This window comes from Neomonachus schauinslandi, chromosome 12 (genome assembly GCF_002201575.2).
Source record: "Neomonachus schauinslandi chromosome 12, ASM220157v2, whole genome shotgun sequence".
Taxonomy (NCBI): Eukaryota; Metazoa; Chordata; class Mammalia; order Carnivora; family Phocidae; genus Neomonachus; species Neomonachus schauinslandi.
Window position 1 is genome coordinate 79520858 of NC_058414.1, and position 22442 is coordinate 79543299.

Here is a 22442-nt window from a genome sequence, read left to right on the forward strand (position 1 = left end):
CTATTACAGTGCAATTTCCAACTTCAGAACCTATAATACTGATGTAAAATTATCATTGAATCAACAGACATTATTCAAATTTCTCCATCTGTCCCCCCCTTATAATGTTCTTATTCAGAATTTTATTTTCAGGTCCAGAATCCAATCCTGAACCATGTATTGCAATTATTTTTCCTGTCTCTTTGGACTCCTTTAATGTAGAACGGTCCCTCAGCTTTTCTTTATCTTTAATGACATTGATAATATTTGAGAAGTAGAGGCCATTTATTTGGGTGTGTCTGGTTCTGCTCATGATCAGATACAGACCATGCATTTTTGGCAGTATGCTATACAATAAGTGATACAATTGTCCTTCTCTGTATCGTATTAAGAGGTATATATTTTATCAGTGTTTTCACTCCTGGGAATGGTAACTTTGCTCAGTTGGTTATGGTGGTACTCAACAGATCTCTCCACTATAAATTTATTATTTTCCCCTTTATAATAAGAAAGTACTTGGAGAAATATAAATATCCCACTCCTCAGTAAATATTTAGGATCCTGATAGTTTAGGATCTACTGATGATTTACAACTAAATCAATTATTACTATCATGGTTGCAAAATGATTTTCTTCCCTAACTTCATCATTCCTTTTACATTTACTAGTCATCTTTCTATTGTAACTAAGAGCTTTCCATTTAATCTCATTTATTTATTCATTCATTTGTTCTTTTATTTACTACCCACATGGACCAATGGATTACTACTTTATTCAGTTTTATTCCATCGCTAGTATTTTTTATTTTAATGCTCATATTGTATCAAATTTGACATGGTCCATTATTAACTGAGAACTTCTTTACCTTCTGGCACAAGATGTTCCAGACTCATAATTCTCCTGTTCCAATCCTGGAGTCTGCTGCTATTTCTATAAGCAGCCCTGACTCCTTTTAAGGGGGAGTATTATTTATAAGCCAAGATTTGTGCACCAGGTGCCTTCATTGCTACTGGGCCGTGCCATTATTTCAAAGCCCTTTAACTGGACAGAGATAGGGTATATATGCACACGTGTTCATACCCTATACTTACACACATGCACCTATATGAATATGTATTTGAATGAATACATATATACAAAGACCTATTTGCATCGACTTCTGTATCTGTGTATAAAACCATGAGTACACACTGACACTTCCTATTCCAATAACACCACCACAAGCTTCTTTCTTTGAGCTTTCTCCCATTTCATAATTATGTTATTTCTCAAATAATGAGAAACTCATATTTTTTAAGAGTATATTACAGAATTTCATTTAATAGACTTGTGCTTAAAAATATTTGTTCTTAAATTTTTTTATCTGAGCTGAAGTAACAGAAAGAGGGCATCTGACAGATTTACTATCACTGCTAACATTAAAGTTTTGGGGTATATTGTAAGGAGCGCCTTTATGGGCACACAGCTAAGGGCACAGCATGAACAGATAAAAATTATGTCATATAAGATATTTTATGTTCTCAAAATAAGCCCCATTGCACTGTTAAATAGAATATGTTTTATAAATCTTACATATATGTGACTTAATTATATAGTCAATGTAAAAACATGTATCTTTCTGGGTTCCATTTTATATAAGCCACTTAGGATGAGGGAGGGAAATAAAATATAAAAAGGGATATATTTTTGCTCTCATGGATATCTGCTCTCAAAATTAGATAGGAACAAATCAGTTGGTAACAACAGACTTTATTATGCACACTATTATACCCACATTTCAAAAATGAAACATGGTCTTACTTGTAGCTGATAGTTGCTGACATCTTTCTACCTCATATAGTGATACTGATCCAGAGCCTACAGGAAGAAGGGAAGAAGAATTATACAGTTTTAAAATCCATTAAAAATCCCATGTGGCATTGAAAACTATAAAACATTGCTGACTGGAACTGAAGAAAATCCAAATAAGAGTAAAATTTACTATGCTCACGGACTGGAAGGCTCAAAACTGTTAAGACATCAATTCTCCCCAAATTGATCTGTAAATTCAATACAATCCTAATCAAAATTGAGGAGGCTTTATTGCAGAAAAAGACAAGAGATTCTATCACTTAAGTGAATACGTGAAGAACCTAGAATATAAAATATGATCCTGAAAAAGGAACAAAACTGGAGGATTTATACTACCTGACTTCAAGACTTACTATAAAGCTATAATAATCAAGGCAATATGATACTGGCATAAAGACTGACAAACCTATCAAGAGAATTACAAAAAAAGCCTAGAAATAAACCTGCATTTCATTTTTGATAAAGGCGGCAAAGCAATCCAAAGGGAGAGCAAAACTCTGGTACTGCAACAACTGGAAATTAGTATGAGGAAACAAAATGCTTACTTCACACCATACTACTAAGTATTTCTGGCTGGAAAGCCCAGAAATAAATCCACATTTATACCCACTTGGTTTTTGACCAACACCCAAGTCATCTTACAGAAAGGAAACTAATGGTGCTTCAATGACTAGAAATTCATATTGAAAAAAATGTCTACCTCATACCATACTACTAGGAATTAAAAAGGAACTACTAATACATGCAATATGGATGAATTTCACAAACATATAGTACGTAAAAGAGTACATAATATATTATTCCATTTATTTGAAGTTCTGGAAGAGGCACAATTATCTATGGTGCAAAAAAAATCAGAATTTATGGGGCTGGAGTGGAGGTCAGGACTGGCTGGGAAGGAGCATGAGGGAACCTCCTTCAACAAGCATGATGTTTTAGGTTTTTAAAGGGATCTAAGTTACACGGGTTTATATATTAGCCAAAGCACATGGAATGGTACACTTAACTTGTCCATTTCACTGCATATAACTTTACACCAAAAATTTAAAAAATCCTCAACAAATATTGAATTCTAGTTAATGATATTCATTCTGAAGTGTTTAGGAGGTGTATTTATGTCTGCAACTTACTTTGAAATATATCAAAATATAAGATGGGCTGATGGAGTAAAAGACAGAGAGAGTATATGACAGAGCAAAGAGAATCCAGGTAGTAGGTATATGAGTGTTCACTATACAACTGTTTCAATTTTTCTGTATGTTTGAAAATTTTTATTATTTTGGAAAAAACACATTGTGAACGAAACAAAGGGAGAAGTAGATAAGATAATAAACTTACTAAACTGAATAGGATGACTTGATGAACACTTAACATAGGATTTTACTTTAACAAGAAAGCAGAAGTAGTGAATACAGTAATAAGTTTTAATGGTGCTTTCTAAAATGAAGAATTTGAGACTAAAAAAGTATCCATATTTTGCAATTACTTTAGCTTACATTCTATTACATATAGTAGTACAGTATGTTTTTATAATTTATTTTATGTGGCATCATATACAAACATATGAAACTGTCCTTCTTCCCCAACATCACTAATAAATGGCATAAGAATCCATAACAAGAGAACCTGAATGGACAACTTAAGCTGGCAAAGTATAATTTCAATGAATCTGATTACTTAATATCAGCCATTCTGCATTAAATGAAAACAATGGCAATAAAAGCAGTCAAATAAAAAGAAAATCAGTGTAAAATATATACATGGTCTCCCACAAACTGATAAAAAAAAAAAGAAAGGTTAAAAAATCCAGCAGAAAATCAGGTAAAGGGTAAGAACAGACAATTCAAAAAAGAGGAAGTAAAAAGGGTTGATAAATATATAATATTTTCAGGTTTCCAAGTACTCAGGGAAACTAAATAAGATATCACCTTATATCTGCCAAACTGTCAAAATTTACATATAGCGGTAACCTCCAATACCACTGAGAGTGTGAGGAAAGGACATTTTCCTACACTGCTATTTGCATATGAATCCTATGACATTCTGTCATATAATCTGACAGCAGCTATTAAAATAAAAGATGTGCTTACGCTTTGATTTATCAACCCCTCTTTTAGGAGTTTATTTTAGAGAAAGAAAAGCAGGAATATACAATTGTTCAAGGATGGTTTTTAAAGCATTATTTGTTAAGAGCAAACAACTGGAAACAACCTGAATGTCTATCAAATGGAAAATAGCTGGATTTATAATGTTAGAGTCACATTATAAAATACTGTGCACTATTAGAAGAATGAGTTTGAGTAACATGGATTAGCCCATAAAAAGGTCTATGATCCACTGATAAAGAAAGCAACTGTATAGTATGGTCCCATTTTTTTAAATTTAAGTAGGCTCCATGCCCAGCATGGAGCCCAACGCAGGGCTTGAACTCACAACCCTGAGATCAAGGCCTGAGCTGAAATCAAGAGTTGGACGCTCAACCAACTGAGGCACACAAGTGCTCCATTTTGATAAATATTTTAAACAGAGGGGAAAGTCAGGTCTGTCTATGTACAGGTATATATATTTGTATAAACATGAAAGTGTTGAAGAAACCACACTAAACTTAACATTACCTCAGGAGTGGGCACAAGGGCATGGGGAAGCTGTGTAACTTGATATTATGACATGTATTAACTTTATAATTTAAAAACAATTTAAAAATCTTTGTAAAAGGAGAAAAGAGATTTCAAAAAGTATAATTACAAATTAAGCTGTCCACAAATGACTGTCAAAAATTGAAGTAAATTGACCTGCTAATGGTAGTTTAAGTAATCACAGATCAGGCTAAAATGCCATCACCAAGGTGCTAGGAAATGTGGAGAGTTTTAAGGCAGAGAGAATAAAGAAATAAACTTAAAATATGTAAAAAAAAAAATAATAATCAAATAAGCTGTACTTGAATCTGACTGACTTTGCTCTTAGTTAATAGCTAAGTAACCCTGGGCGAATTACATGACCCCTATCACTCAAAGCCTCAGTTTCCTTTCTGTAAAAGGGACAAAATAATTTCAACCTCAAAGGAGTGCTGTTAGGATTAGGCACTTAGTACCTAAACCAAGCAATACATGTTAATTTTAATGCTTATCATTACTGGTATAGAAAGAGAAAATACTCTTAAAATAGCTTGTATCATAAAGGAAGGAGTTACATTGAAAAAATAAATATGGGATAAAAACATAACATAGATTCTAGGCCCCAGAAAGTACCATTAGATATTAAAGCAAAATGGTAAAGGAGAAAATCTGTAAGATTTAAATTTAGATTTCAATAGTCACCTATTCAGGCAGGCAATAATATAAATACAGAACTAAGTGTTTAAGATCTTGTAACTAGGAACTTGATGAACTTGATAAAGACTGGGAACCAGGTGTATTTCTAAAATATGTATGATCAAAAAATAATCTAGCTCTTTGAAATAAAGCAACAAAAACAACCATTGTTCATTTTAGAAACTGACAAGCAAAGTGGTTGCCTAGGAAATACAGAATTTTAATGAATATACACACATACACACGTATACATATATACACACAATGTAAACATACATACATAAATACTACATATATCACAAATCAAGTAATCCCTACCATTCCAATTTGAAAATGCAATTATACAATTCAGGGAGAAATAATGTTTACCTTTACATAGGACACAGATATAGATTTAGCCTGTTCCTTTACAATGAATATGGATTTAACAAAAAAGGAGAGGCAGAGATGGGAAGATATTAAAAAAGAGAACTAATACTGATAAAGCCATTTCAGTTAGCAAAGACTAAACTGTTAACATTAAAAATTGTCCTTACTTGAAAGAGTCCGAAAGCTGTCCTCGTGCTCTGAATGACATATACCATCAAAACACTGATTGGCTGTCAAATCGGCAGATTCTAAAACCCTATAATTGAAAGAATATAATTTCAAATCTAATTGCACAAAACAAAGTCAGGATGATCAGTTTAGTTCTATCCTTAGAAACCAAGAAATCACTGAAATTGTGTAAAAATTATGTGTGTGTGTAATGGCTCTCCTCAGGTGAGGTCTGGGGGTTCTAAGGTACCCCAAATTAAAAAAAACCAGATTCTAGAAAGATATGAGTAAAACAGTAGGACAGTGAAATGCTGCAAACAAAAATAAACTGGGAATTTAATGATGGCATTCTGTCAGAACAATCTCATTCCAGTCCAAAATGAAATACTATGCTCTATATAAGGCAATATGAGGAATAAAGAAAACTGATACAAGATTATTAAAATAGCTTATTTAATTGGTTTTAAAAGTCATGCTGATTTCAATATATTAAAACGTAAAAATCTTATTTCATTTCAACTTACTGAATGGGTTTATTTTCTAGAGCTCTTTGAAGATACGCAGAAGATTTATTTTTCTTTAGATTACTGGCGAAAAAGTTTCTGTACACAGTGAGCCCTGGAGATACTTCACAAAAAAGAGAACTGCCTATGTAGCAGGACTTACTATTCACTTTCTGGGCACATCTAAAAGTTTTTAAAATATGATACTCCAAAACACTTCTGTTACCTATTTTATCAGTCATAGGCACTTTAAAGAGATATTTTTTCAGGATTAAGTATGTTTGGAATTCTAGATATGTATCAAGTTTTCCAAACTCTAGCTAAACTCCAGGTTCAACTGTTTGTTGGTGTACTTGGGAAATGTGCCAAATGGTGGAAGGAGAGCACAAGCACAGAGTAGATGTAAGTGCACAACTACTGGAAACCTTAGACCACATCCCCAGCTCTGCTACTATTTAGCTATTTGAACCTACAGTCGCTTGATTTGTTTCATTTGCTTCATCTATTTAAACAAATGGATAGTTGGCACAGGTTATGAGGATCAATTACAAAGAGCTTACGGGATCCATCCACCCCAGTCCAGAACAATAGTATCTTGGAAATCAGCTTAATTAATACCTTATTTACAATTTCTAAATAGGCATATAATTTGCTTACTTTTTCAGTTGATCCACATCAGAGTTACTTTCTGGCAAGACTCTGATTCCCCGGCCGTAACTGGTACCCCCATGGAGATGAAACTCTAGAGCTAACAATGTTGCTTGGTTCTCTGAATTCACTGACTGAAGTTTGGTATGGAGGCTATAAATTCTAAGAAAACTTCCAACCTAAAAATATATTATTTATTATTTAGAAAATGAAAAAAAATCAAACAATTTCTGATACATAAAATACTTAAGCAATATAGGGCATAAGACCAACAATTAGGGGTGCTGACTAATCAGAAAGGATCCTGGTATGTTTTACTGGTGTGTACTGGGCATCAGCCCAAAGGACACTATATCAAAACCAAAACATGTGTTTTTGTGTGTGTGTGCACACGTGTGTATACATATAAATGTACATGGATGTGTGTGTATGCATGTATATATGTATGTTTACATATACCCATGTACATACATCTACATATAATATGTAAGTGCATGTATATATGCACATATATATGTATCCATCTATATATTTTTTTTCAAATGGAAGACATATTTCCATGTCAGAGATATTAAAGCATAAAGTAAGATTGAGTCTTAGCACTGATAAAATGGAAGTAGTTAAGAAACCCATTACCTAAATCAAACTCAAACTTAAGCCCTCTATTTGATTTGGAAAACTGTCTGAGGTTTCTGAAGATAACTTGTTTTAGGTACTTTAAGGTAAGATTTGGGGTGCCTGGGTGGTTCAGTAGGTTAAGCATCTGCCTTTGGCTCAGGTCATGATCCCAGGGTCCTGGGATCAAGGCCCTCATTGGGCTCCCTACTTGGTGGGGAGCCTGCTTCTCCCTCTCCTCCCCATTCATGCTTACTCGTCTCGCTCGTGCTCACTCGTCTCACTCATGCTCTCTGTCACTATCTTTGTCTCTCTCTCTCTCAAATAAATAAATAAAATCTTTTTAAAAAAGACTTAATTAAATGATTGCTAAAATACTCTCATTATGAGACTACTAGAAATTTTTTTAGTGTAATATTAAAATATTCTCCTATTCCACAAGTTTTATGGAAAGAAAACTTTTGTAATAAGCGCTGTGTCTGTACACTATAATGTGAAACACATTTTATGAGTTCAAATACAAGATTAAACCAATTATAATTCTGAACTAAATGTTCTATAATTTAGATGTCTTGTTTAATCTTAAAAACGGCTTTAATTATAGAGTATTTGATATCCTTTTAACGTAGAAGACTTAAAATGATAGATGTAGAATGTTTATCAAAGAAATTGACACCTACTCAAAAGAAGAAGCTATATAACCTTTTTCCTCCCAATAACGTTTTTGTGAGGAGGAGGGAGGAATTTAGGTCTTTTTTCCTCTGACCTCTTCCACTGACATCTATAACACGGCAGGGGTGCAGGGTAAAAAGAGTCAGAGAAGGAAAACAGAAATTTCTAAAAAAGAAAAGAAGACAAAACTGATTTTCTTCATGGTCTCCAAAGTAAGATATTGGAAGAAAAAACCGACTCTATTTCTATTCACTGTTATCTCACTCTTTCTGAATGTTTATCATTCTGTGATTCTTTTTAAATGTAGGGAATACACTAGCACAGTTCATGTATATACAAAGCCCTTAAAGAAGACCTAAACACATGGGGGTGCGTGGCTGGCTTAGCCAGTACAGCATCTGACTCTTATCTCTGGGTCATGAGTTCCAGCCCCACTTTGAGGGAAGAGTTTACTTAAAAAAAACACAAAATTTAAAAACCACCTCCCTCTAGATACAAAGAGATCTGTATCTCTTGTACAGATACAAAAAAAAATTTTTTAAAGGCCTGAACACATGGAGAAAGATATCATATTCATAAATGAAAAACTTCAACATTATAAAGATAGTAATCCCCCCAAATTAATCTTTAAATTCAGTGTAATTTCAAACAAAATCCCTAGTGTCTTTTATGGAATTTGAAAAGCTGACCTGAAAATGTATATGAACGTGAATAGCAAGTCAAGTTTGAAGACTAAACTGGGAGGGGAGGGGGGGAGGACTTGCTTGATCTACAGAATATCATTTAAAAATAAAGCTATAAAAAATAAAAATAAAGCTATAATAATTAAGACCCTGTGATGTTAATGCAGATACATATATGAACATGGATATATCTTAAAAATATAATTTCAAAGAAAGAAAGCAAATTACAGAATAATATATATACCACATACATTTTTCAGAGATAAATACATAAAATAAAAGCATAATAAAGATGGGTGTACATACCTACATACTAGGATAAATAGAAAGAAGATACTAGGGAGCAAAAAATAAGAATGAGCAGAGGTACAAAGAAGATTCAGTATGTAGAGATTTATGTCCTAAAAATTAAAAGTACCTGAAATTAGTGTGGTAAAACATTTAAAAATGTTAAATTTAGATAATAGGCACATGGGTATTTATTATACTAACTTTTCTACTACTGTCTTTCATAACAAAACAATAAAGACCAAGAAAGAATTTATTTATATAGTTTATCAAGATGACAAATGTTATTTCCAGAAATTCCTTCTGGAGGCAGCATTGTTTCTTTTTTTAAGCTTGCTAAATATACTATGAAATGTGCCAGATGTTCTACTATAATAGACACATATTGCTTAGTCTTGTGAGTAATGGGATAAGATACTAAACATACAAGTGAGGGAGTCAAAGCCAAAATTATAAAAAATATACTTTCAAAAACTGTGATAAAAACCCATTTCAGTAAACATCAAAAATAAAGCAAAGCAAATATGGCTATTAAGAAATTATTATCCCTTTAGAAATAATTTTAATCTTCCTTACAAGCTATCAAGAAATTCCCTTTAATGTTTTTAATTACCTGTGTATGTCTGAAAATAACGAGTCAAACTACAGCTCTTGGGTCACTGAAGGCCAAAACATTATTATGACTATATATACTTTTAATTATTTTTAAATTGTGTCAGGATAAGACTGATGATTGGAAATACACTGCTTTAATTTCTAGACAAAAAGTTCAAAATGTCTGTGTGTACCCATGTATATGTGGGTTTATGCATGAGTGCTTGTGTAACACTTAAAAAGCAAAATTGAGGAAAAATGTTAAGAATGATTTCAATTGTAAAATGTATATAAAAGCCAATTATACTTTAAGATTGCCTTAATTATTCTCTTTATTAAAAAAATCTTTCCTGTTCTTATACAATAAAAATCTGTTCCACGTATTTCAGTATAAAAATGCAATTTCAAACAGCTGTCTTCAAGTGCTGATAAGAATTCGTTTGTATTAATGTTACTGGACTCTGGGGATTTCTTAATATCAAATGGTACAGAGGTTGTCTTAGAACAAATAAAATGGGATGCCAATATACATTAAATAAAAGCCTACAGTTACATTACTTATACAGAGAAAATCCTTTTCATTTTTCTATTATGAGAAATATCTTTCCTGCATTTGGGGCAGATAGACATTTCTGCATTTGCGGCATTTTTTTCTGCATTTCTGCAATATTTTCTATTGCAGATAAATAATACAATGTTATGATATCTTCAGAAAAACATTAAGTGCCCTATATTTTCTTAGTCATGTGTGCTCAGAGCACCCTCTAGTGGGTGAGATAAAGCAGACAAAAAGGGAGCTGAAAAAAATCAAATTCACAGCCCTCATTGATTCACTCATTCACTAGTAGATATTATTTACTTCATCCTTAGTAAAAGGAAAGTACTGTGCTAGGTGTTGTTCAGGACTTGGACAAGGGAATCAGGACAAGCAAGGGGGAACAGAAAGACCTATAAAAGCAGCATAAAGGGAGGGGAATTAAATTGTTAAAGTAGAATCTAAAATAAAACATAAATCTTTTTCATTCATAAGAACTCTATCTGTATTTTTTTTTACGATTTTATTTATTTTACTTGAGACAGAGAGAGAAAGAGAGCAGTCAAGAAGGGGGAAGGCAAAGGGAAAGGGAGAGGCAGGGACCCCGCTGAGGTCATGACCTGAGCTGAAGGCAGATGCTTAACCCACTGAGCCACCCAGGTGCCCCAAAAATCTATCTGTATTTAAAAAAGACTCTGAATTGGCTTTATCATTACATTTATTTTCGAAATAAAGTAATCAATGTAGAGAAAATCAGGGAAAAGCATCAAAAATGTATCTTCAACAGTCAATTTTCTCTTGGTATGTTAGGTATGAAACCATGTACACACACACATAAAGGACAAGAAAGTTCAGTTATCACCTTCCTGGACCCTGACTTTAATTTATCAATTTGAGTTGGGCAGGCTTATTTGTGTGTGTGAGGAACTATTCCCCTCTCCAAGAACATTTATTTTACAAAGGGAAACTGGACATAAAATTCAGATCTAAAACAACTGCAATTCACTTTTACTATTTTCTTCCTATAAGTAGGCCATATAACTTTCTGTAAGTAGGCTGTATAACTCCCTAAAGGTAGGATGGAAGCTATTTGCAATAAAGAAAATAATTTCTTTATACTGCTTAAAAGGACTGGTTGTGGAAACAAACACTAGATTCAAATACTGGCTTCACCCAAGTAGCCATGAAATCTTGGGCTTAACCTGCGACTGCTCAGTTTTCTCATTTGTAAAATAGGAATGGCGACAATACTAACTGCACAGGGTAGTACTAAATACATATGATGTGCTTAACAAATGTTACTCTTATTATTGCTATTATTAATGATGCCACTTGTTGCTACAAAAGATACCTGCAAATAAAAGAATTAAAAGAATAAATAAAATATTCCCAATATTAATAATCAAGAAGTGTCATATCTGGACTTGTACCTAAAAACTCAAAAGCAGTGAGCAAATTCTGATAAACTGTACAGTACACACACAATTTATGATATATATTAAGAAGTGGATTAACAATTTCTTAAATTAATGAGTACAAAGTTGTAGGCTAGATTTTGAAAAATTAATTAATAAAGCTTAACATTTAAGCTTACAAATATTTTATACTTCATACAATAAAATTTTTCCTTACTATTTTTACAATAAAATTGTGTACAGCTTTAAAATATTCAGGAAATGTTCTTTAATTTTATTTAAAAAGTTGTTCAAACCACTATAACTTAACGCATCTTCTAATAATTGAGTTTTTTTTCTAATAACTTATTTTCAATATATTTTACAAATTAAAGATTAAAGAGAAAATAAATTTGGAGTTAATTTCTCGACCTCAAATATCATCTATAAATATGATTTACCCCACATTTATAAAAACAAAAAAAAGAACAACATTTGCTACTCAACATCACCTTCAGAGATTTTGCCACTTGAACATGATTATCATAGACTAAAATGTCTACTGTCAGATTCTGCAGCCGATGGATATGACTTAAATCTCCTTCAAGTACAAGGTCTTGTATTAATACTCTCCAAGATGGGAATGGGGTCCTGGTGCCATCCCATACCTGCCATAATAGGGTAGAATGAAGTTTAATGATCTTTCTGTGTAACTGTAGAGACTTTTACAAGAGTTCTATCTGCTGGTAATATAACTTAAAAGTAATTAAACGTATTCCCCCAAATATCTGCTAAGCTTTAAACATGGCGTATATTCTGATTATAAAAGGACTACATAGATATAGGACATGTAGAAAATGTAAAGAAGAAAAAAATTCACACTACCTAGAAGAAAGTACTAACATATTGTTGAATTTACTTTATCTTTTTTACCATCTTATATATAAACTCCTATGACTATATTTGCTAATTTTCTTAAGTATAAATCCCTAACTTTTAGGAATGTATTCTAAACTTTGCTCATTTGTTCACTTTGTTCTAATTTGGAAAAGGCCTTTAAAAGTACAGATAGGAACATTCTGTTTATGTTAGAATTCACTAAGATAAGGAATACAAATGAATGAAAATCATGGGTGCTGGAAAAGGAAAAGATATATTGGATTGCTATGTAAGCTACCTTGAGATAAGCGGGCATAGTACGAGGAAGTATGCACCATACCATCCTCAACATGTGAGCTAGCCTGTGCTGTGCCTAGGCTTTTAAGAGATGGCTATGCTTTGCTATAAAAGGGCATGACAAAAGACGTCTGGCATGAGGTAAGAATGCCTCTGTATGTAAGAAATTTGGCTGGACAAGAGAAACAGGCTCAATGAACAGAAAACACTGCATTTCTACAGAGAGGCTGTCTGCCAGGGTCAGTTTACAGAGGCAGTATTTAATAATGTTGGTGACTATGCCAGGTTTCAAATAAACAATCACTGAGTTTGGGTCACTCACTGTTGCCTAGATTATTCAAAGAACCAGAACAAACACTTTGGGAATAGTTATATGTCCCAAAGGTTTTTCTCCACTTGGAATTTGTTCCTTCATTTCATGTATACTGTTTTTGTGACTTTAAAATAGCTTTATACACGAATCTACCAGTCTTTTGGGGGAGGAGCTGAGAGAGTAGAGTGTTGCTACATTATTTTTATGCTTCAGTTTTAATCACTTACAACTCAGGTTTGTTTTTTTTTTTAATAAATTCTGGAACTTTTATAATTTTGTATCAATACTTAATCTGTTAGGAATTTGTATATTATATATAGATCTGATTCCTTTTTCCAAATAGATAACAATCACCATTTAACAATCTGTCTTCATCAATTTGAAATGACAACGTTATTTTTATCATGAATATATTATATGCACAGTGTAAGACTGATTCTGAGGTTCCTAATCTTTTCCATTGATCAGTCTTACTATAATCTTAATTACTGTAATTTCATAATATGCTTTGATATCTGATACGGAGGTCTGAGTTTTCTTGTCAAGTTCTTCTTGTCTTATTCTTGATCATTTACTGTTTCTAATAAATTTCAGAATCATAGTCAATTTAGAAAATATGGTTTTAATTAAAATGGCATTTTATTTTAAAACACTTTAAAAAAGAATCAAAAACCTTTTAATAGTCCTACTTTTCTTTTATGCTCCCGCTTTCTAGGTTTCCTCACAGAAGGTCAGGGATTTCTTGCCCGAACTGTCTCGTTTTACAGTCTTTGTGACGTTGGAAGAACTTTTGTTCAATTATGTGTTCTATTTATTACTAATATGTAGCAAAGCTATATTTCACTAATGTTTAAACCAGTTATCTCACTAAATAATTTTATTAATCCAAGTAGCTTTTCAGTCCATTGTTTGGGTTTTTATAACTTGAGTACTGACCTTCTTTTTCTCTTTCTTTTAAAAGAGTTATATCTCTCACTTTTTTTCTTATCTTAGTGAATTCTTGAGATTTCCTGAACAATGTAACAGAGAAAATAGTGGGTATTTTTGTCTTGTTCCTGGCATTATTGACTTCAGAATTTTACCACTAATTATTTTGATTAATTTATAGGAGAAATTGTTTATCAAGTTAAGGAGACATACTTCTAATTCTATTTTGCTAAACATTTTCACAGATATATTTAACATTCACAAAGAGGATTATAATTTTCCTTAAAATTAAACCATTTCTGATTTCTAAAAATAAACTGTGGATTACAGTATATTATTGTTTTAATATGTTTTTGGTGTAGCATGTCTATAAGAATAATTAAAATAAATTAGTATCATAGGTACTAATATAGGGAACAACACTAGTATCAAATTCAAGCTGAGAAAGAAAATAATTATGTTACATTCATGCTTTTCAGACCTCACTTGGAGTAATGTCTGGCTCCTTTTGTGTTTAAAACATAATTTAAAAAGTTATTTCTGGTATGTGATAGGAAAATCAATTTCAGAAAAAAAATCACTCAAAATTTGACTTCCCAGAGATAATGTAAGTAAAATATTGCTATATATTCTTTTTAATGTACTTTTACTATGCATATATTTTAGTATATAAATAAAACTGCATTAATTGCCAAATAGAATATTATGAATATCTATCTTAATAACCATGTCTACAATGTCATTTTATTGTAACAGAGTATTCCATAATATATCAATACTTCACACAATTCTGTTAGTAATGAGTGTTTCCAATTTTTGTTACTGTAAGAAATAAAATATTCTTTTAAATGCATTTTTCCGCATTTATAAAATAAATTTAGAAAATTTACAAAAATAAATGCACTTCTGAATGCTGTATTTTAAAATAACATCTAAATCAAAGCTTTCACTTATCTGAAAAAGCTATCTAAAAATGGAATGCATGCGTATGTTTTGTTGCTTTAGAGTGAATGTAGATTCAGCCACGTCAGCTAAAAGGTGGCAGATTTTATCTCAGAATTTAAGAATTTTCTAACACAGCAGTCAAAAGATCTACACTCATACTCTGCAACGATTACTTGTCATTGGAAGTATTTGGTGATTAACAAATGCTCATCTGTTAGGGATGTCACTTTGGGCAAAAAGTATGACCAGTTGACCTAGGATTCCTTCTAATTTTGGATGATTTTACTTTGCTTTAACTTTAGCTTTCATACTTGACTTAAATTTTTTTACAGCATGCAATTACTTTTTTGGAGTATGTCATGTGTATGTAAATGTGCTACTTTCAACTTTAAACACTTCATCTTTTATTCAGGGATTTCTATCTTCCTCATTCCTTAATAAGGGCAAGGTATAAATGATAATAAAGCTACACCCAATACTTGTGCCTCTGTACTCTGTTTCTTATCCTATTGTTTCAAAGAGTCAGAAGATAAAGAAATAACCATAGGAGCAGAGCTGAAGCAGTGTTTGTTTAAATGTATTGTGCATAGGATGGGCAGATGAGGATTAGTATCAGACAACTGTCTTTTTCTCTAGCTATTCATGAGTAAATTGGGGTAAGTATAAACAAAGATTAGATGGGTCTTACTTTTAAAAAATCATGCTGATTTAGAAAGAAAACAGAACAAAAATGAACATTTCAAAACCATCTGTGATCTACCCAATGAAACAGGCAGTGAAATGACATGGGAAGAGAACCCAACATGAATGAGCCAAGAAAGTAAATGAGAAGGAAGGCTACCCTGACAAGGAAGCAGAAATATGGATATGTAGAAATGTAACTAAAATATAACATAGAAAACAACTTTTTATTTTATTAATACTAAAATAAGAAATAAAGCATAAACTATATCTAAACTATTGATAATACTATTTTTCTCTGGAAGTATAAAGAAGTTCAAGAGTAGAGTTGCATGAATATCTAAGTTCATCAAACATGGTAAGTTAGATTTAAAGTTCTTATTATAATACACAGTATGCATATTTATCCCACCAGAATGAAATATAAGCTCTTTTTAGATACGTAGGTGGTGCTAATTTACAATTTCAAGTATTTAAAATACCTACCTTTAGAAGAAATGATGCTCCATCCACTTCTGCTTTGCCCAAGAGCTGACAAGTCAGGTCAAAATACTGCAGAGGTTGAACATCACACAATTTTACTAATGTCGAAGAAGGTGAAATATGAGTAGATGCCCAAACACGAAGAGCTTCTACCATTTTGTGGTCCTCGGCAGTGAAGTTAAAATACTTGCTTGAGGTACGAGGTATGATAGGAGCTCCCAAAGTTCCCTCAAATGTCAAAGATGAAAAGCCAGAGCTGGTGATACCCTGAGTCTCCTTTTTATATACTTGGATCTAAGAAAGTTGGGCAAAGCAGAAAACAAAACAGCTGATGCAGAACCCCAAAACTCAAGAAACTTGAAAGATTAGAAAGTCTTGCCAGCATAGTTCAGAGGATATAATTATTTAATATATTTTACTTAATTAGCATACAAAATTATAAAATCAACTGGGCTGTACCAAGATCCACAAGCACCATGTAAACTGTAAAACACTATGTAGTATTTATTTCTATTTTTTAAAGGTCTAGGTGGTCGACTCCCTGATCCTATAAGGCTTGCACTTTTACATTTATTACTTTTCTTACTAATGTATAATTTACAAAAGGAAAAACATAGTGACAATTACTTATGACCATTACAAGGAAAACTAGAACACTTAAAGTACAAGACTTCAAAGTGAATAAAATGCAGTGAGGCTAAGATTTCATCAGTCTGAGAGCCAAGATAAGCCACAAAGACTCTGGCTTTCAAATTCCTGAGGCTCGGCTAGTATATGCATGTGCATTACCATGGTTACATCTTCTTCATTAAGCAATCTTTTTGTACTTATGAAATGACCCCCTTTCAATCCCCTGTAATACTCCATCTGATATTAATATAGTGTTTTCATTTTCCTTATGCTTCTTGTTTGCTTGGTATATCTTTTCTACAGTTTTACTTACAACTTATTTGTGTCTTCATTTCTTGTAGGGAATGATATTTGTTCTTGCTTTTTTATTCAGTCTATTTTTCCTTACAAAAGGAGTGTTTAGTACATTTACGTAAAATTATTGATATGGTTATATTTAAGTCTACTATCTTATTTGTTTTCCTTCTGTATCCCCCCTTTTTTGTTTTTTAAAAATTGTTTTTCTACCGTTCCTTTCCTCTCATATTTTGAACTTATTAGTATTCTGTTTACCTCCTCTGAGCTATGAAAGAATCCTTATCTCAAAGTCTATTAGGAATCAATATAGTTCTACTACATAATCCCTACTTTCTATATCATATTCCCCACTTGCCCATATCCCATTTTACACTTTCTACTGAAAGTGTAATAACCTCTGAAGGTACGTACTAACCTTTCGGTGGTTAATTCCACTTAACCATCCTAACCATCCCTGTGCTATCGTTCATATTTTTCTACATATTTTATAAACTCCACCTTCCTAAATGTTACTGTTTTTCTTTTAAGGAGCCATTTATCTTTTAGTGAAATTATGAGAAGAAATACAAAACAGTATCTTTCACCATTTATCACCATTTCCTTTTTTGTTGTTGTTTTTGGTCATTTCCTAACCATCAAGTTTCCGTTTGGTAGCATTCAAAATTTTTTGTCCTGAACACCATCCTTTAGCATTTACTTATAGCAAAGATATGCTGGCTGTGGATTCTCTCATTTTTGAAAAATATTTTCTCTGGATACAAAACTCCAGGTGAATCCATTTTCTATCACCACTTTAAATTTATCATCGCTTTGTTCCTCAAATGCCATTATTTCTGATAAGAAATCAAAGATGGCTGGTATTACGTTTCCTATATGGAATGTGTTATTTCTCTGCCAGCTCATTTCAAGTTCTTTTTTCAAATCTTTTTCAATGGTTTCACAGTGATTTGTTTAGGCATGCTATTCTTTGTGGTGCCATGAATGGAGTGCACTGAGTTTCTAAAATCTGTAAGTCAATGTTTTCCATCAAATTTGGAAAAATTCTGGTCATTTCTATGTATTTCTATAAGTATTTTTGTTTCCCATTCACACAGTTTTCTTGTGCATTTCAAATGACACGTTTCACAATTTGATATTATTTCACAGGTCCCCAAGGCTCTGTCAATCTTTTGCTTATCCTTGTTCTTCAAATTAGATAATTTCTATTGATCTACGTTCAAGTAAAAATGATATAGCTAGGGTGCCTGGGTGGCTCAGTTGGTTAGGCGACTGCCTTCGGCTCAGGTCGTGATCCTGGAGTCCCGGGATCGAGTCCCGCATCGGGCTCCCTGCTTGGCGGGGGTCTGCTTCTCCCTCTGACCCTCTTCCCTCTCATGCTCTCTGTCTCTCATTCTCTCTCTCAAATAAATAAATAAAATCTTAAAAAAAGAAAATGATATAGCTAATCTATTTAGCCTATCCAGTAAATTTTTCATTAATAATAAAAATATTAATATATATATTCACTAAAAGATATGTATTAGACTGTTTATAGCAGAATAATATTCTCAAACAGGATGTCCCACAGAATATATAAATTCTGATGCATTCACACACTTACCAATGAAAATGAACAAAGTGAAACTATACACAGTAATATGGTTGAATCACACAAGCATAAGCCATACATTAAAAAACAAAACCTACAGTCTATTCTCTTTAAAACAAATAGAACTGAGAGATATGTATCCTACTTCAGTTAAACAGCAAGAATAACAACTAAAAACATTAGGAGGGAAGAGTGCACTGTCTGAAACAAGAGTGTGTGAGAAATAAGTTATTTTTTGAAGTTGGGATAAACTTGCTACGATGATATTTCTATTTCCTTTTTAACTTCACACAAATATTCTCTACTACTCTTCTATTCTCAGGGAAAGGCATTAGAGATCAAGAAAGGTAATTTCCACCAAAACTAAGAACAGAACATACCCAGAATATTGTGCTCACTTATGAGCATCGCACTGACCATGAGGGACACAGATAAACTGAAGCATTAGAAGAAGAAGATAATGAAAGAGCTTCATGGAAACCCATCTAACAAGAGGAAAAGATGAAGGGTCAATTGAAATGCTTAAAACCTAAGGGATTGAAAATATTAAAGTACTTATTTTTTTAAATTACATACTATTTAATAGCTTTACCTTCATATTAAAGGTTTCCTTACATTTAATTGTTTGATAGCATAATTTGAAAAGTACCAAAATATCTGTTCATGTTTTAATACATTTTTCATAAATGAAATCAACTTACTTTGATTTTATATTTAATATCTCAATGCTTTCACTGTACTTGAATTAACACAACAAACAGGGGAAAATAATATAACCTCTCAATCATTATAGAATTACTTTATCAAAAAGTAAAAAAAAAAAAAAAGAAAAAGCCCTGTTGGCCTAGGGCTTTTTTTTTTTTTAAACCCAGCTCTACATGGAAACCTTTAAAGCATCAATCTACATTCAGAAATGAGAAGACAGAATGCAACCAGCAACTCGTCTTAATCATGGTATCTAATACACTTCTTGTGGAAGGAGCACAGGCAGTTTGTCCAAATGAAGAGGTTTCCTAATATTAATTATTTGAAGTCTGGTATTATTTACATTTCTTCTTGTTTCTTGAAATGCTCGATGCCATGTTCTGCCACAGCAACCACATAATTAGGGCTAATGAGTATTAGTGAAAACACAGAGTTCTCTTCGAACAAATATGAGTTCTGGACAATCGGAATTATACCTTCAGCCTATGAAAGCGAACAATATCTCCATTTTTATAAATTATTGGAAGGGCTTCATAATTTCCACTGAAGAGCAGGCAGGTTAACTTTACATTTGTCTGGTCCACAATTGTTACAACTGAGCAATAATCTGGAAAACACAAACATATTTTACCTTTTAGTGTTTCAAAGCATTTGACAAAATAAGAATATGGTTGAATTCAAAACACCAAACTCTTATCCTTCTTTTAATTAAGCCTTCTGAGAACAGGATCAAAACACAGAGACAGTTTCTTGGCTCTCAAAATGCACTGTCAAATTATTCTGCAAAAGTGTTCCACAAAAATTAATTTTATAAAGTTTAGTAAAACAAAAATAAAATTCCTAATTAATATAAATTGTCTGGAGGGGTGGTAACTTTTTTATTACTTCAAAGTTTAGAAATCACAAAACAGATAAACATATTCAAATAAAATATAATTTATAAAATGAACATAATTAAAATTAGGGTGAAAACAAAGACTAGAAGATGGTTGAAGCAAATGTGATGAAGAGTCAATATACTACATAAAGATTCTATGAAAACTGCTTATAAAACCCAGGACTTCACAGTGCCAATGAAATTCAAAGGAACAAACAATTCCTAGAAAATTATATTAACAACAAACTCAAAAGAAAAAATGAGGATTTGCTAGTTTCTTATAGACGATTACACATTAGAACCAGAAACATATACACTTTAGCTGGCAAAAAAAATGTAATAGTTGGGATGCTATAAAAATGAAAATTTCAAATACTGGTGGTAGTAAAAACTGTAACAGATATTGCCTTTTGATATGCATGTTTCAGAAAGTTGCACACTGAGAAAATGTGTTGACTTCCAGTCCTACCCAGTACCCTAGTAATTACAACATCAAGATAGAAAAGCATAAACCCAGAACAGTGAAGGAAGAGAGGAGAGGGGAGTGAAGGAGCAGGGGAGAAGACAGCAATATGTTTCGGGAAGATGGGAAAACAAAGGGTTAGGGATAAAATGAACAGGGGAGACAATCCAGAAGATAGTATAAAGTAGCTACAATGAAGATGGGAGTCACTAGGATTAAGGGTGGCAGTGAAAAGTAGAGTCAAAATCAAGCTTAATTAAAAGTTTACACATAAAACAACTGTTTCAATAACCATCCATCCTGACCTCTACTGCCCAGGAAAATGATTTCAGGTTGGGAGGCAGAGTATTTAAACCAACCACTTCCAGGACCACATGCTATTTCCAAGGACATTTCACTGATTAACCAGGAAGTGCTAAGGCTTCCAGTGTGGGGTTACCACCCAGAATAAATCCCTCTGCATTATCACAATAGGGGGCCTACAGCCAGATGGGCTGGTCTCTTTTCACCCACCATACAGTGACACTGTCAATCAACGTGCCCTATGAAAATTCTATTTGTCTCTCAGATTTCCCATTCAAGAAGGAGATCAAATAGGAAAAACAATCTTGAAAAAGCACAAAGCTGGAGGTATCACAATCTCAGACTTCAAGATATACTACAAAGCTGTAGTAATCCAAAAAGTATGGAAAAACAAAGTACTTATATACAAGCAAACAAGATGAGTCTATAACCTAAAATAAACCACACCTACATTTTTAAATATAAAGACAGTAAACAATCACCAGATATAGAGCAAAACTGGAAGGAAGGAAGGAAGGAAGGAGGAAAATGGAAAGTGGATGGGAGAGAAAGAGGTGGAGCAGAAGAGAGCAGGAGTGGAAGGATAGGGAAAAAGGATTGGGAGGGGAAAGGGAGGAAGGGGGGGGTGAAGGAAGGAGGGAGGAAAAGAAATCTGATGCTGTGAGGAAGGGGAAATAATTTAGAGAACATTAAAAAAACTTAAAATAAAATCAAAACCTTGATAAGCATCTTCAAAGAGTAAATAATATTACATTCTCATTTCTTAATACATCAGCAGGATCCACTGGAACCAAATTTATTTTGAGTTTCCTTTTTCAGTAGCTCTATTTGGGAGGAGTACTCTATTTGGGAGGAGTACGACATTTTTTTTTTTCTCTTCGCAGTCTTACAAACTATCAAAGATCAATTTTACTTACTTTTAACAGAATGACACATTTTTTTTTTGCAATTATCATATGGCTCTATTGTACCGTTCTATATAAGTCTACGATGCATTATGGAATCTTAATCATCTATATTCCTGTATCTTGTTTTTGTTTCCAAAAAATGACTTGGTGGACTGCAAAGGACACCAGGGGACACTGAGAATAGGTTCACTATCTACAGGGTCTTTATAGGGCCACTGCTAGCTTTTGCCGTGCTTTCCTGCAAATTAGAAAAAGCCTCTCCTTTTTCAAATAGAAATACTGCACAACCTGAAGAGCTTTCCAGAGGAAGTTTACTGAGCCCGAGAGAGTAGCAGTCTTGGCTGCACACACACATGTAACTTCTTCGTTCTGGCCTTTTCTTAAAAACCAGCAGAAAGAGGGACACATACGCCACTTGCAAGGCACACATTCCTTCCCTCCTCCAGGCCCTTCCCCTTCCCCATTCCAGGAGTATCTATGTCACATTCAGAGTTAGGGTGGTTAAAGTCTGTGTAAGGTTCAGAGATGGGGTGGGA

General features: G+C 32.9%; 1 protein-coding gene across 1 annotated transcript in view; it reads right to left on the reverse strand.

The window, feature by feature from the left end:
- POT1 (protection of telomeres 1) overlaps positions 1 to 22442 on the reverse strand; it is a 53875-nt gene that overhangs the window by 18042 nt on the left and 13391 nt on the right. The window contains exons 4-9 of the mRNA XM_044919982.1: positions 19832 to 19962; positions 16139 to 16429; positions 12123 to 12278; positions 6839 to 7008; positions 5678 to 5766; positions 1780 to 1836 (exon numbers count right to left, since the gene is read on the reverse strand). Coding sequence (XP_044775917.1) covers positions 1780 to 1836; positions 5678 to 5766; positions 6839 to 7008; positions 12123 to 12278; positions 16139 to 16429; positions 19832 to 19962 — 894 coding nt within the window. The remainder of the gene's footprint in view (positions 1 to 1779; positions 1837 to 5677; positions 5767 to 6838; positions 7009 to 12122; positions 12279 to 16138; positions 16430 to 19831; positions 19963 to 22442) is intronic.